The sequence below is a fragment of the Lepidochelys kempii genome, chromosome 5 (genome assembly GCF_965140285.1).
Source record: "Lepidochelys kempii isolate rLepKem1 chromosome 5, rLepKem1.hap1, whole genome shotgun sequence".
Classification (NCBI taxonomy): domain Eukaryota; kingdom Metazoa; phylum Chordata; order Testudines; family Cheloniidae; genus Lepidochelys; species Lepidochelys kempii.
Window position 1 is genome coordinate 34376653 of NC_136384.1, and position 14547 is coordinate 34391199.

The 14547-nt window shown below is 44.3% G+C and overlaps 1 protein-coding gene across 9 annotated transcripts in view; it reads right to left on the bottom strand.

The window, feature by feature from the left end:
• ARL15 (ARF like GTPase 15) overlaps nt 1-14547 on the bottom strand; it is a 338161-nt gene that overhangs the window by 189404 nt on the left and 134210 nt on the right. For 8 of the 9 annotated variants that reach the window (XR_013635766.1, XM_078852759.1, XM_078852760.1 and 5 more), the window contains 2 exons: nt 12823-12882; nt 9261-9338 (listed from right to left, as the gene is read on the bottom strand). Coding sequence is in view for 8 of the 9 variants with exons in the window: in XM_078852759.1 (XP_078708885.1) it covers nt 9261-9338; nt 12823-12882 (138 nt within the window). In the remaining variant the exon portion in view is untranslated. The remainder of the gene's footprint in view (nt 1-9260; nt 9339-12822; nt 12883-14547) is intronic. The other variant, XM_078852766.1, reaches the window with a different exon arrangement.

A 14547-nucleotide genomic window follows, 5' to 3' on the forward strand; every position in this document is an offset into this window, starting at 1 on the left:
AAGCGATACACTGGACACCTAGACAGCAACAAGGATCAATTAAATAACAGGCTGAGCAAGTGCAGAATTGTGCAGTCTGATTACTAGGTTACACCTCAGTGACAGCAATATCCCCATGGGTATAGCTGTCTGCTCTGTGCTTAATAATATCCGTGAAGCAAAGGGAGAAAAGTTTCCAGGGTGGGGCTTGGAGGTGGGTAGGCGGTCTGCTAATTTTGAGCAGCCAGATACCAGAGCTATAAGAAGAGCTCAGCCTGGAACACTGTCTCTCAGGCAGACTTTGAAAACCTGTTTCAGTAATGACCCTCAGTAATGTGTACTGCTTTTCTGTATTGTGCCTTCCCATAGTATGAACCTTGCTGTGACTGCTGGGTTTTTGTCTCCAACACATCCCCTCCATTGCTTCAGTTTCTCTGTCCCTCCTCTTCTCCCCCCCTCCCCAATTTTAAATTAATAAAGACTCCTTCACTCTCAAGACATTGACTTTTATTGAACAAACATACTGTAACAAATCACAAATAGAATTTAACCTTGGACACGGTGGAATAAAATTGGGAGGGGGAAAGACACATTCAGCTTGTCTTTAAAAGGGCAGTGGCCTTGCCTGTCACACATCATCTTATGTGCAGCTTTATTCCTAAGCTCCTCCCCCAGGGTTGAGTGGAAGGGATATTGCAATCCTGCCCCACCCCCCACTGCCACTTGGAACATTTGGGAGAGAGGGAGAAGGAATGTGGCGATGTTGGAATGCCGTTCTGCAGGGGCTATGGAGGGAGTCTAGCCACAAAATGTTTCTCCTGAAGATGAACCAGATGCCTCAACATGTCTATCTGCTCCTTCAGAATCCCCAGCATCTCCTGCTGTGTGCCATGCTCATTCTCCTGGGCTGATCTCCTGCTCACCAGGTCCATGTCCAGTTTTTCAGAGAGAGAAATCCTCCACACTTTCTGCTTGGTGTCCACTGTCCCAGAGGCGTTCACAATCTCATTAAACATGTCATCATGCGTTCTCTTTCACCTTCGTTTTATCTGGGAGAGCCTCTCCACCAGTGTGGAGGAAGAGCTGAAGCCCACACTTTCAGCTCTAAGCCACGGAAAGCACAAAGCAACCATTGCCAATGTAGACTCAATGTCTAGTGCAGAGTTGCTATATAAAAACTCCCCTTATTTCACAGAAGTTTAAGGCAGAACATTTTCATTTACATAAGATATTCATTGACCCAGTTTGCTGTCTCAGCCATGGTGCATATGGTCTTGGTGCATGGGTGCCAGACCATCAGCAGCATTGCGTGGGCAACCCAAGGTGGGCAGGGGGCCATCCCACCTCCCCTTTGTAACATGGGCATTGTTTGGAGAGTGGGAACCAAACTGCAAGCCTTGGCAGAGGCTGTGCTGGAGGAGAGGGTTTGCTTGCAGCAGCGAGTGGGCACCACAGAATTTCCCTTCCTCCCAATCTCCCCACAGGTCCTGCTGCTGCTAGCCATCGCCCAAGGCTTGCAGTTACTAAGATCAACACCAACCCCTGCCACCCAAACTACAGTTGGCTGAAGGGGCAGAAAATCACAATGGGAGAGCACAGGCACTGTTTGTGGTTCGAGCAGTTGCAATGAAAACTACCACTGTCCCCCTGAAGGTGACCCTAGTTGATATTACTCTCTGAGAGTAATAGAGGAAGCAAGGGAACAGATGCTGCAAGCATCCAGGTATAGACTGGGTCCTTATACTGCAGTGCTGTGTACTACAATGATGCCTAGTTGAATTAGCTGAACACACACTGTAGTGGCAAGGGAAACTGTTGTATGGTGTCCTATGGCGGTGGAAGAAATAAGGCAGTCTTCTCCAGATTGCAGAGTACCTTCACGAAAGTTTCCTGGAGATCTATATGGAGGATTCCCACACCATCCCTGTGTACGTGAACAGTCTTTTGCATAGGGCACCCTCTGCTTAGTTGGTGCGGCCACTGAGAAGCAGATAGCCACTCTACCTCACCTTCTTAATTTTAATTAAATATAGAATACAAGAACATCTGACTCCAAAATATTACTTGAAATTTCATACTCACCAGAAGTTCCTTCCCTAGCATCACGCTCTGCCATGATGCTGTTCTGCAACTGGCTGGACTGCTCCGGGGTTACAAATAGCTCCTGACTCAACAGGAGCAGGGATTCCCCACTCACCTGTCTCCCATTCTCCTCTTCTTCTTCCTCATCCAAGACCTCCTCCTCAGCATTGTTGGAGCCAGCATGGACTCCTCAGAGGTATCTTGGGGGTCATGATGGGGTCACCGCTGAGAATCACATGCCGCTCCTTGTAGCGGTGGCACATCTACCACCAGAGCAACTGTTCACCTCCCTTGCCTCTGGTACACCTGCCTCAGTTCCTCGATTTTCACCCGGTACTGCTGCATGCCCCGGGTGTAGCCCTTCTCCCCCATGCGCAGCACGATCTGTTCACAGATGTCTATGTCTCGGAGGCTGAATCATGGCTGTGCCTGCATAGCCTCTTCTCCCCACACACCAAGAAGATCCACCACCACCTCCTGTATACTCCAGACTGGAGTACATTTGGCGCATGGAGCTGCCATGATCAGCTGTGAAGATGAGCTCTCCATGCAGGAAAAACAGGAAATGAAAATTCAAAACTTCCCAGTCCTTTAATGGGGAGGGGCTGTCTCCTGGGTAGCTGGCTGCTGTGCAGAAGAGTTGAAAATGTTTACCAGAGCGGACACAGCAGAGCATTATGGGACACAGCCTGGAGGCCAGTTAAACTGATGTTAGCAACGCAGTATCTAACAACATCAAATTAAGCACTACGCCTCTCGCGAAAGTGAAGTAATTAAGTCGACACAGCAGGCAAGTTATGTCGGCAGAAGGGATCTGGTAGTTTAGACACATTCGTTATTAGATCGACATAAGGCAGTTTACATAAATTTAACGGTGTAGTATAGACCAGGCCTTCCAGCAATCCAGGAGTTCATGCACAAACAGCACAAGAGGCAAACCAGAATCTCGTGGGAGGATAATTTTTGGTGTGTGCTCCCTGTGTACTCAATAGATACAAAAACAGAAATACACATGTACATATTAGACAAAGTGGGTGAAGTAATACCTTTTATTGGACCAACTTCTGTTGGTGGAAGAGAGAAGCTTTCGAGCTATACAGAGCTCTTGCTCAGGTATTAGCAATTAGAGATGTTACCTCACCCACCTTGTCTCTAATATCCTGGGACCAACGCGCTTACAGCAACACTGCAATCAGCATATACATATTGTTCTATGAAGATTTATATTTTTGTTACTAAACAAGCTGCAGTTTGTGAAAATCATCTCTGCTTGCTTGTGTCTTCCTTCCATGTTTTTGTAGTGAGGTTAACTTGAGATTCATAGCTTCAATATTTTTCATAGCTGCTAACTGCGGCCTCCAGACCCCTTTGTCTTCCCCTTATTAATTACATTTTGAAAAAAACTGTTAGAACAACATTATTTAGGTTGCAAATTTAAGCACTTGAAACTTAGGAAGTGCCAGATCTATGGTTGCCTGTGAAAACTAGTTTGAATTATGCTGCAGTCTTAAATTACATAATCAGATACTATTTTTTTTTTTTTACAGGAAATCTCAAAGATGATTTCATTTTTAAAAGAAAAAGATAAAAACAAATTCCATTATGTCAGTGGGTTCCCAAACTGGGGCGCGTACCCTAGGGAGGCATGGAGGAATGTTTGGGAAGGAGGGAGGGGCCAGCCCCCACAGGGGGTGAGGAGGGAGTGCCATGCTTCCAGCCCCGCTCTGCCCCCAACCCCATTCAGCCCCCATTCCTGCTCCGCCTCCAGACCCTGCTCCATTCCCAATCGCAGCTCTGCCCTCATTCTCTCTCCGCCCCCAACTCCAGCTCCTGCCCCACTTCCATCTTCAGCCCAAGCTCTGCTGCCGAGGAAGCCTTGGCTGTGCAGTTGGGGGCAGAAGGGGGGAGAAGCGGCATGCAGACAGATTCTATTAATGGGGGGGCTTGATTGGAAAAGTTCGCACACCACTGCATTATGTACAACTGTACCAAATACCCCCCCCCCCCAAACAAACCATACATCACTGGTAGGTGAAGAGTGTGAAAGCATGGACTGATTCCAATAGGGCTGCTCTGCAAATTACTGAGATAGGGACACTTCTTCGAGAAGCTGCCCTATCCCTAGTAGAATGGGCTCCACCCAGCACAGGTAGATGTAATCTAGCTACCTCATAGCATGTTTTAATACAATTAGACTCCCCAATTTAGACAATCTTTGGCTGGACACTGCCTGACCTTTAAACTTTTCTGCAAATGCTACAAACAGCTTGAGAGCTCCTCCAAAGGGTCTCATTCTATCAAGGTAGTATGAAAGAGCCCTAAAAGTGTCAAGGATGGGCAATTTGTCTTCCCTCTGGTGGCTTACGGAAGAAAACTGGGAATGGGGTGGAGGGGGGGGGGTAAGGGAAATCAGCCGATTCAAACAAAAACCTGACACACATCTTGGATCAGAACTTAGCATGCTGCTTAAGCATTATCTTATCTCTGTGAAATATGGCATAAGGTGGACCAGCCACAAGAGCCTGAATTTCCCCTGACCTTCAAAGTCTGTATAGATAGATGGTATAAAGAGCAAGTTGCCAGAGGCTTAAAAAGGGGTCCCATTAAACCAATTAAAACTATGCTGAGGTTCTAAGATGGAGGGAGCTCCCTAACTGGGGGGCAACACATTAATGAGACCCTTGAGGAATCTTAGGATGGCAAAATGTAGTATGACCTGAACAGTGGGATGTATTAATATTGCTGCTAAATATATTATTATGGAGCTAACAGATAGTCCAGAATATCAGGAAATCAGTTTTTAAGGTGACATTGTGCTGCCCAAATAGAAAACCTCTTTCATTAAGCTCAACAGGCCAATCTAGTAGAGTTTTTTTCTGCTATGCACCAAAATGTTTTGGGCTTCAAATGAATACTTTTTCCTCAATGGAAATTAACCAGCCAGCATCCACACTGCAACAATGCTGGGTTCAGGAGTAGAATATGACCACAGTCCTATTAGATCACACAGGTAAGACAGGTTCTGTGACTGTGGGCTATGTTGACAGGTTCCTTACGTCTGAATACAAAAAACCATATGGGCCAAGCTGGCGCTAGTAGTATCATTACTGCTGAGCCCTGTGTGAGTTTCCTCAGGATGCTTGGTATTAATGGGATTTGTGGATAGATGTGCATGATCCCTGGTGTCCATGAGATGAGAAATGCACTGAACTTGGATCCTGGACTCAGACCTTCCCTTCCCAACCCCACCTTAAACAGGATGTTGATATTTCTTATTCTGAGCTGTAGCAAACAGGCCCATTGCTGGTTATCCCCACCTACAGAAGATGGTCTGCAGGGCAGAGTCCTTGACAGTCTACTGGTAGTTGTCTAAGAATTTCCTACTGATGTTCTGTAAGTCTGGTAGATGCAGAACCACTGATGAGTTTTGGTGACAAAGGCACCAGGTCCAAGATGAACAGCTACTTTGCAGAGCAGAAGTAGAAATGTTGTGAAAACTAGGCAAATAGCTAAGTTCTACGACACTTATGTGGAAGTCTTTTCTAGAGTCCAGAAGCCTTGGGTCTGAAAGTGGTCTAAGGGAGCTCCCCTCCCCTAGCTTTGAGGTATTGGTCCCCAGCATTTTGGAAGGCAGAGGTGGAAAAAGTGGTATTCCTTTGCACACCCAGCAAGGGTCCTTCCATGAATCTAATAATGAGAGGAATTCTAGTAAGACCTGAACCCTCATGTACATGTGATCATAGAGCCACAGGGTTAAAAGGAACCAAAGGGTCATCTAATCTAACCCCCTGCCAAGATGTAGGATTTGTTGTATCTAAACCATCCAAGACAGATGGCTATCCAGCCTTTTGAAAACCTTCAGTGAAGCAGCTTCCACAACCTCCCAACGCAGTCTGTTCCTACCTGTAAGAACAGTAGGACAATGGAAGTTTTTCCTGAGGTTGAATCCAAATCTGCTATGGTGTAGTTTGAACCCATTGCATCTTGTCCTGCTGTCTGTGGCAAGAGAACTTTTCTCCATCTTTTTTATGGCAGCCTTTCAAATATTTGAAGATCACTACCATGTCCCCCCTTAATCTTCTCTTTTCCCAAACTAAGCATACCCAATTCCTTCAGCCTTTGCTCACATGGCTTGCATTCCATCCCTTTGATCGTCTTTGTCACTTACCTCTGGATCCTTTCCAGTTTCTCTACATCCTTTCTACACATTGCTGACCAAAACTGGACACAGTAATCTAGCTGAAGCCTAACCAGTGCTCAGTAGAGTTGTACTATCACCTTCCCTGATTTGCATGCTATGCCTCTATTAATGCAACCTAAAATTACATTTGCTTTTTTTGCAATGGTATAGCATTGTTGACTCAAGTAGAGGTTGTGATTGATCACAACACCCAGAACCTTGTCAGCAGTGCTGGTGCCAAGCCAGTTAGCCCCCATTCTGTATTTGTGCATTTGGTTTTTCTTCCTTAAGTGTAGCACCTCACATTTGTATTTGTTAAATTACATTTTGCTGATGTCTGCTGCATAGATACAAAGATTTGCATGGCACAAAGGTGAAGTCTGGCATATTGTGCGCATGTTTAGTCTTGAGGGAAAAAAAGCGAGAGGAAGACCTGATAACAGTCTTCAAATATGGTAAGGGCTGTTAAAAAGAGGACAGTGATCAATTGTTCCACTAAAAGGTAGGACAAGAAGTAATCAATTTAAACTGCAGGAAGGGAGATTTAGGTTAGATATTAGGAAAAACTTTCTAACTATAAGGATATGGAATATGTCACCAAGGGAGGTTGTGCAATCCTCTTATTATAGGTTTTTAAGAACAAGTTAGACAAACATTCCAGGGATGATCTAGATATACTTGATCCTGCCTCAACACAGGGGGATGGACTACTATTGAGGTCCCTTCCAGCCCTACACTTCTATGATTCTATAAGTGCACGAAGTCATATGACGCAGGAGTGAGATGCATACTCTTACAGACATTTGTAGTTGAGCCTGCAGCTGGGTTGATATGGTCTGCCATGGTCTCAAATCTCCCCTGTGCTAAGCAAGCTCTTGCTAATGAAGAAACTTACACAGCTCTTATACGTCCTATTTTTTTGGGTTGGCCATCTATTCTGATAGTTTTCAGAGTAGCAGCCATGTTAGTCTGTATTCGCAAAAAGAAAAGGAGTACTTGTGGCACCTTAGAGACTAACAAATTTGAGCATAAGCTTTCGTGAGCTACAGCTCACTTCATCGGATGAGCTGTAGCTCACGAAAGCTTATGCTCAAATAAATTTGTTAGTCTCTAAGGGGCCACAAGTACTCCTTTTCTTATTCTGATAGTAGTACTCATCCCCTGTATCCTCCAACGATGTTAGCCTTGATACTCCATTCATCCACTTCTTCGACAACAGTCAATTACTTTTCCTACACTGCCTCCTACGCATGGAATATCCTCTTAATTAGGATTCACCAATTCTGTTAATTCACTTCTGTTCATCAAATCTCTCCTTCAGACTCTTCCTGCATTGTCAACAAGAAATGAGTTTGTCGTCAACGAACAAACGACCGTCCAAAATTAAAGCAGCCATGTGATCTTATTGTAACAACTTTGGTCCTTCCTCTACCTAAAATTTGTTACTCAATCTCAACCTCATTCCTTGAATGGTCACAATATTTCAGTGCTCCAAGATTTCATTATGAGCTTTTCCTTCATGGCCTGAAACACATACTGATGAAGCAAGGAGCAGAACTCCAGAGAAATGGTGCAGGGCTTGGGTGGACCATTGCTGGAAGAGGCTTAGAATTTGCCAGTAGAGAAAACCTCCTCCAGCCTCAATTGGGCAATCAAGAGGAATTTGATAATAAAACCTAGATCTTTCCATCTCTAATTAATCCTGCAAATCCATCCCAGTCTGGAAGTTACAAATATTTCACCACAGTTTTCAACCCTCCATTTACAGAATGGTGGATTAAAAGACCAAATTAGATTCCTGTCTGTCTCTAAAATTACATGACTATATGGATGTGAATGTTATTTGATGTGATTATTCTGAAGTGTGTTTATGGTCTTGATTTAGTTCCCAGTAAGTATCCACGTCTCAGGTACCACCAATAACTAGCACTGATTTTGTAAATATCATGAAGCCAGCAACCAAAGGAGCACACTGACTGAACTATCATCACTCCAGAGGTGGTCTCTCAAGATTATGAATAAGGCTTCTTGGTCAGACAACATGAAGAAGCTTGGCATTGGTGCTGCCCTGTAGTATCTGTACTGTGGATAAACCAAGGAGCTCAGTTTACCCAGGGAATTCACCAGCACTAAATACATTAATTAAAATTTTAAACAGCCAAAGTCAGCTTCTGCCCTTGCCATTTTTCCAGTCTCTTCTCTCCCCCCATTCTCTCATCTCCCACATTTTATATTGAATCAGGTGCAGTTCCTGCTTACAATACCATGCTAGGGCTTTGCTGGACCTCCAACTCCTCCATTTCATGGTGTACCTGAGTTAAGTGAGAGGGGGCTATTTATATCTGCACGGTAAAAGTACACTTTTGGGGCATCTGGGTTAATGAATGCCAAACCTCCTGAGTAGCCTAATCAAAGAAACAGATTCTCTGATTTATTTATCAAATTCAAAACTTAATGTCTTGCAACTTAAGAAGAAAAGAAATTACACAACTGCTATGTCAAAAGGGAAACTTAACTCTGGACACTGGACTTGGCAGGCAAATGAAGGAAGAACAGCTTTTCAATTATTTCAAGTATTTAAGTATTTGTGATTTTAAAGTCTCCACAGAGATTTTTCTTACTGATTCAAAATCTTATTTTTTTAAGCAAAACTTCTAATATTTCAGAAATTAGATTCAAAACCAGATTCAATGTACCAAGTTAGTATTGTTTAAAAATACAAAAAATAATCTGTTCAGTTAAATGATGCAAGAGGTCAGGATATTCCATGAGTCAAGTAATCAGAAAATTTAACATGTTAATTCACTTTTTTGCAGTTTTTAAGAATCTAAAACAGTGTTTGATAAAAGGCAAATGTCTGCAAGAGAGCACAGCAAGCTTCGCTCTCTGTCCCAAACAAATACTAAAGAATGATGGAGTTAATGAGACCAGCAGCAGACAATATGAAAGTGGCTGTTTTTTCTATAACCTATAAATGAAATTTTTTTGTATAATTCTATAGAAACAGAGAAGCACAAACCTGGCTGTATTAGAAGCTCCAGGAGGTAACTAGAATGGTACAAACATGCACCACCTTCCACTACAAGGAGGAGTATTCCTTCAGCCAAACAAAAGGAATAGTACACAATCAGCATCTGTTTCACATAACTGCTTGGCTGCTGAAAGAAGAAATCTAAAAAAAGTATGAGTTTTAACAGTCAGTCCTTAAAGTATTTGAAATAAAACTTCATTGTGCTCAGGCAACTAGACAAGGCTTACAAGTTTCCAAAGGCTAAGTTTGCAAGGCAATTTTTAAATTAATTGAGTACATCACAAATTAAAATCTAAACGGAACTTTTCCCTTTTGACTGACATGCAGCAATGAATAGTGAACCTTTGAAGACCGATTCCTTTCAGCCTCTCCAGATTCTCAACATCAACTGGCCAGACAAGACTGCTATAGTACAGAAAACAAAACTCAGCCACAACATATTAGTGTTTGGGATGGGGGGTGGGGGGGAAGAGAATCTTACAAAACTAACCTAATACAGGCCCCTCTCCCTCAACATCAACAGCAGAAATTCCAGAACAAAGTTTAGCAGAGAAAGAGAAAAGTTACGAAAACTAAACTGGTAAGACCTATTTCTGTACACTGTTTATACCAGTACAGAAATGATGTGGTCTATTATATTCAGCAATTCTCCTCCACAAACAGAGAAAGGGGGGAAATATCAGGGGACAACACTGCCTGACAGGATCAACATGCTGATGTGCTGCAATCAAGTCAAAGGTGTTGCAGTCTTCACAGTGCTTCTACACAAAATATAAACATATGTAACAGCTGCCCTGCATCTCTTTCCAAGTGAGGTCTTCACTTTTCAGCCCTCCAAAAAGCCCTACCACCTCTTAAAAGAATCTTCACCCTAATCCAACAGAAAACATCCCTCACACTTGGAAAAATATTAAAAATACCCAACCATCAGACTGGGCACTGGAGGCCTTGAGTCTAAATCAGTATCTAGCTACCTGCCATCTAGCTTTAACTGACTGCATTTAGACTCCAAAATTTGGCCCCAAGTGACTTTACTTTGTGACATTGGGAAAGAATTGCACAGCTGAATAGAACTCAGATGTCACTCAGGCACCATGGTGACAAGTACAATATAAATTCATAGACAAATGTGTCATAATTAAGCCTACAATTCTGTCATAGAGGTCATTGATTCCATGACTTTCTGGGACCTCTGACTTCTTCTGGGCCAGCCCGGGGCCATCAGAACAGTGGTCTCCAGCCCGCCAGAGCAGCGGCTGGAGTTGGGTCAGCTGCAAGCCCTGGCAGCACTCTGTTTGTCCCTTCTCTGACCCCCCCCCCCCCGCACCCCCCAGGTATTTTTAGTAAAAGTCAGGGACAGGTCGCAGGCTTCCGTGAATTTTTCTTTATTGCCACGACCTGTCCGTGACTTCTACTAAATATAACCGTGACCCTTAGTCATAATCCCTATGCTATGCTCCAAACGCTAAAGGAGGTTGCAGCCTCCCTTTTGGAATGGATGACCAAGGCAAGACCATCAGCGTCTACAACAGGCGTGGACAAACTTTTTGGCCCAAGGGCCATATCTAGAAATAGACATTGTATGGCAGGCCACGAATGCTCACAAAATTGGGGTTGGAGTGCGGGAGGGGGTGAGGGCTCTGGCTGGGGGCTCAGGCTCTGGGGTGGAGCCAGAAATGAGGAGTTCAGGGTGCAGGAGGGAGCCCCAGGCTGGGACAGAGGATGGGGAATGGGGGTATGGGGAATGGAGTGGGGCTGAAGATGAGGGGCTTGGGGGTGCAGAAGGGTTGGGCTGGGACGGGGATCAGAGCTGGGGCAAGGGGTCAGGGCATGGGGGATGAGGGGGAGGGTTCCAGCTGGGGCTGTGAGCTCTGTGGTGGGGCTGAGGATGGGAGGGGTCTGGGGTGCAGAAGGGTGCTCCAGGATGGGACCGAGGAGTTTGGAGGGCGGGCGGGGAATCAGGGCTGGAGCAAGGGGTTGGGGTGCAGGCGAGGTGGCTCAGGGTGCAGGGTCCAGGCAGCACTTACCTCAAGCAAAACCCAGAAGCAGCAGCATGTCCCCCCCATTCCAGCTCCTACATGGAGGCATGGCCAGGCGGCTCTCCTGTTCACTGCCCCGTCCACAGACACTGCCCCTGCAGCTCCCACTGGTCACAGTTCCTGGTCAATGGGACCTGCGGGGGCAACGCTTGGGGTGGGGGCAGCATGCAGAGCCCCCGGCTGCTCCTATGCGTAGGAACCGAAGCAGGGACATGCCGCTGCTTCTGGGAGCCACGCGGAGTGGCCCCCAACCCTGCTCCCCGTCTGGAGCGGAGCAAGCTCCAAACCCCACTTCCCAGCGGGGGCTCGAGTGCTGGATTAAAACAGCTGGTGGGCCGGAAGCGGTCTGTACTTTTCCCACCCCTGGTCTACAACATCTGGGCCTACAGTAACAAAGAGGGGCTACTTTAAGTTTAATAAGTGTTTATCTCAGAGCTTCCTCAACAATAAGTTAAACTAGGAAGGAACCATGGATCTGATTTTGTACAATGAAAGACTTCCCTCTAGAAGTCATCTAATTTTTCCATGACAGTCTTTAAGACAAGTAAGTTTAAGCCTTGTTGAAAGATTAATCCCTAAAAGTCAATTTGCTACTGTATTTATGTACCTATGGGAGTGAAGGGGGAAAAAAAAGATACAGACTATAAGTAGAAGTTCAGGGGAAAGACCAGAATTTTTTTCCCCCAACAGAAAAATCTTCTCATTTTATTTTATTAATACAGCTACCTGTTGGCCAGCCAAGCCATCAACTTAGACGTTTGTTAGTCAAACTGACCCTGTAATAGACAAACTAGGGAGAGAAACTTTTTTAAAAATAGGAAAATGTACAACCAAAGTTGGCAGGGGGATTAGTGGGCAAGTAACTTACCTGATTCAAACTATTTTTTTTTTTAATTGACTGGATTTCAAGTCATCTGTGTCCCCTTAATCCTTTGGAAATTGGCTACTCCTGAAATGTTTTACACCTCAAGGAGAGGACCATTTCTAGAGTAGAGGCTCAAATGCAAGAGGCTCAAATGCAACAAATGCTTCCTCTTACACGTCATCATCTGTGATGCAGGTAACTAGTAATGGGGATAAGAGAGTACCTTTGATCTGTGTTGTCACTCTAGCAAGGCTACAATTTGGCCCTAAATTTATTATATTTATATCATGTACACTCATCCTTAGGGTTCAAGAGATTAAAAGACATGCCATGCAGTATAATCCAATTTATTTTATGAATTGCTTGCACATTCCTCAAGTTGTGATGCTTTGATATAATCCAATGTATAAATGAATTTCAGTCACAAATTTTTCATTATTCTGACATTTAAAATAATTATGTGACAAAACAAGCAGAAATCTTAAATATTCCAGAGCCCCTATCTTTTACAAACTCCCTATTTAGTGTGCCTATAGTGAAGTAATCAATTAGTGGTGTTCTACTGTGGGGCTTAGATACTGTACCTTTATACAGTGAAATGAAAGTAAAATACCAATCAGATATGCAAGTGATAAAAGTGTTATACCTCCAAGTTCTTTTACATTCAAGACGGCATTCTGGAATGGCACTGCTTTTATGCTAAAACCTAAAATTAGAAACAAAAAGTGTTAGTAACTTATTTGGTAAGGTATTTTGAAATAGACTGTATCCATTAAAACTATTATATTCACTGTGGTTTGAGATAGGCTACTCAGTCACATTAAATATAGATTGCATAGAAGCAAATCAATTAATACAAGTAGACCTATAAGGAGGGCCCTACCAAATTCAGGATCCATTTTGGTTAATTTCACAGGGTTTTAAAAATGGTAAATTTCATGGTTTCAGATATTTAAATCTGAAATTTCACAGTGTTGTAACCATGGGGGTCACAAGCCAAAAGGTGGTCCCCGGAGAGGGGGGGGGGGCACGTCTCAGTATTGCCACCCTTGCTTCTGCACTACTACCTTCAGAGGGCAGCTGCCGGCCAGGTGCCCAGCTCTGAAGGCAGCACCACTGCCAGCAGCCGCGCAGAAGTAAAGGTGGCAATACCATACCAAGACACCCTCAATTCTGCACTGCTGCTGCCGCAGCGATGCTTTCTGAGCTGAGCTCCGACCCAGCAGATGCAAAGCTTCCTGCAGCCGGGAGGTTCCTGGAGGTGGGTCTGATCCAGCCCTAGGAGCAGCCCGTGCAGGGAAAGAGGAAGTCCCGTCCCTCCCCAGCCCATCTGGGATTAGCAACTGGAGTCTGGTGCAAAGTAGGAGCCCCTGGCCAGGGGACTCCCAGGCCTGCCTCTCCCCAGCTCCAGGTCCAGCACTTGGGAGTTCAAGAGACCTTGGGTTGGCTGTAGGAAAAGGGCAGGGGGGTTATCACGGTGACCCCTGACCACGGGGCCCTGGGCAGTTGCCCACCTGTAAGGTTGACCCTTCTCCCCCCGCAGAAAATGACGACCTCCCCATACCATGCCACCCTCACTTCTGTACGCTGCTGGTGGCGGCGTTACCTTCAGAGCTGGGCTCCTGGCCAGCAGATGCCGTTCTCCGGGCGCCCCGCTGTGTGAAATCTGGTTTCCCCTACAATAGCCAGATTTCACGGGGGAGATCAAATTTCACAGTCTGACACATTTTTCATGGCTGTGAATTTGGTAGGGCCCTACCTATTATCTTGCCAATATAACCTTTCTATAAATAGGGATTTTATTAGCTTAGCCACAGACACTCCATTCTGCTAATAACTCGTGCAACAAAGCATTACCCCCATCTCCCACATTCTTACTTAAAAGTGGTGTGGGAATGTAAGTCCAAAAAATAGAAATTGATAGAATACGCATGTTTTTTGGCAATCCCCATTCAATTTTTTTTTTTTTTTTAATACTGAAACTGAAGTTTTGCATTATTAATAATAGGAGGTAACCATTCTAGGATTTTTAACATAGAAAGAGACTGGGAAAATAAATTGAACTGCATACGTTGTTTTACTTAAGTATGCTTTTCTTGGTCACTCTTAATATTAAGGTTGATGAAGGGATATAAATTATGTAGTAGACATTACAACCCTGTTACACACATGAGTAGTATGTACTCTAGATGGTTAAACACTTCAGTAGGTGTTATGTATGTTTATAAGCCATGGATATAACCAACCTGTTGACCGATTGGACTAAATCTGTAACCATTTATTAACCTTAATATTAAAATATTGATTAATCATTTATTAGCCCTTTATAAACTATAAACAGAACAAGATCCCAGATGCATAGGAAGAAGCA